General features: G+C 45.3%; 1 protein-coding gene across 2 annotated transcripts in view; it reads left to right on the top strand.

Moving 5' to 3' along the window:
- The window catches only part of LOC105548463 (cytochrome P450 20A1), a 74,403-nt gene that overhangs the window by 69,437 nt on the left and 3,565 nt on the right, over positions 1–1,401 (top strand). For both annotated transcript variants that reach the window (XM_011992489.1, XM_011992488.1), the window contains exon 11: positions 507–571. In XM_011992489.1, the coding sequence (XP_011847879.1) occupies positions 507–571 (65 nt within the window). The remainder of the gene's footprint in view (positions 1–506; positions 572–1,401) is intronic.

Genomic DNA, 1,401 nt, shown 5'->3' with positions numbered 1-1,401 from the left:
GTGACATCCTCATTGTAAGATTACCAAAATAATCACTTGTGGTTTCTTCCATTATTATTTTTTTAAATTTTATTTATTTATTTATTTTTTGATATGGAGTCTCACTCTGTCTCCCAGGCTGGAGTGCAGTGGCGCAATCTGGGCTCACTGCAAGCTCTGCCTCCCAGGTTCACACCATTCCCCTGCCTCAGCCTCCCGAGTAGTAGCTGGGACTGCAGGTGCCCACCACCATGCCTGGCTACTTTTTTGTATTTTTAGCAGAGATGGGGTTTCACCGTGTGAGCCAGGATGGTCTCGATCTCCTGACCTTGTGATCCACCCGCCTCAGCCTCACAAAGTGCTGGGATTACAGGTGTGAGCCACCGCACCCGGCCGATTTCTTCCATTATTTTAAATTATTATTTCGTATTCACTATCTATATTAAAAGAAGTTTGGAATAAGTTGACTTTCTAGGAGTCATTTTACCTCTGTTAGTCCTTGACTAATTGGATTTTTTTTTTCACAGACCCTCGTCCTTTATGCCCTTGGTGTGGTACTTCAGGATCCTAATACTTGGCCATCTCCACACAAGTATGAAATATTTGTCATTGTCTTTGTGACTGTCAGTTTTTGGGTTTGCACGTTTTGCATTCCTTTCCTAAGTTTTGAGGAGAAAATTCATTATGTAGCAATGATACAACAAAAGAAAAACAGTGAATCCCCTTTTCTTCTCTTTCTTTTGAGACAGGGTCTCACTCTGTCACCCAGGCTGGAATGTAGTAGTGCAATCACTTCTCACTGCAGCTTTGACCTCTCTGACTCAAGCCATCCTTCTGCGTCAGCCACCTAAGTAGCTAGGACCACAGGCGTGCGCCACCACACCTGGTTAATTTTCATACTTTTTGTAGAGATGGGTTTCACCATGTTGCCCGGGCTGGTCTTGAATTCCTGAGCTCAAGCCATCCTCCCTCCTCTGCCTCCCAAATGGTGGGATTACAGGCATGAACCACCAAGCCTGAACTGCATCACCATTATCTTCTGTTCACTGCTTTTTCTCTTATGTGAATCTGCTATTTGCTACTCTTTGTCTCTTTTATTACCACTTTTATAGTAAGTGAAAAGTAATTAGCATCTGTTTTAAGAAAATGAAAGCAGGCCAGGCACCGTGGCTCACGCCTGTAATCCCAGCACTTTGGGAGGCCGAGGCAGGCAGATCACGAGGTCGTGAGTTCAAGACCAGCCTGGCTAACATGGCGAAACCCCGTCTCTACTAAAAATACAAAAATTAGCCGGGTGTGGTGGCACATGCCTGTAATGTAATGCCAGCTGCTCAGGAGGCTGAGGCAGGAGAATCACTTGAACCTGGAAGGCAGAGGTTGCAGTGAGCCAAGATTGTGCCATTGCATTCCAGCCTGGGCAAC

The sequence above is a fragment of the Mandrillus leucophaeus genome, unplaced genomic scaffold (assembly GCF_000951045.1).
Source record: "Mandrillus leucophaeus isolate KB7577 unplaced genomic scaffold, Mleu.le_1.0 Scaffold411, whole genome shotgun sequence".
Lineage (NCBI taxonomy): Eukaryota > Metazoa > Chordata > Mammalia > Primates > Cercopithecidae > Mandrillus > Mandrillus leucophaeus.
This window is presented reverse-complemented; position numbering and strand designations above follow the sequence as displayed.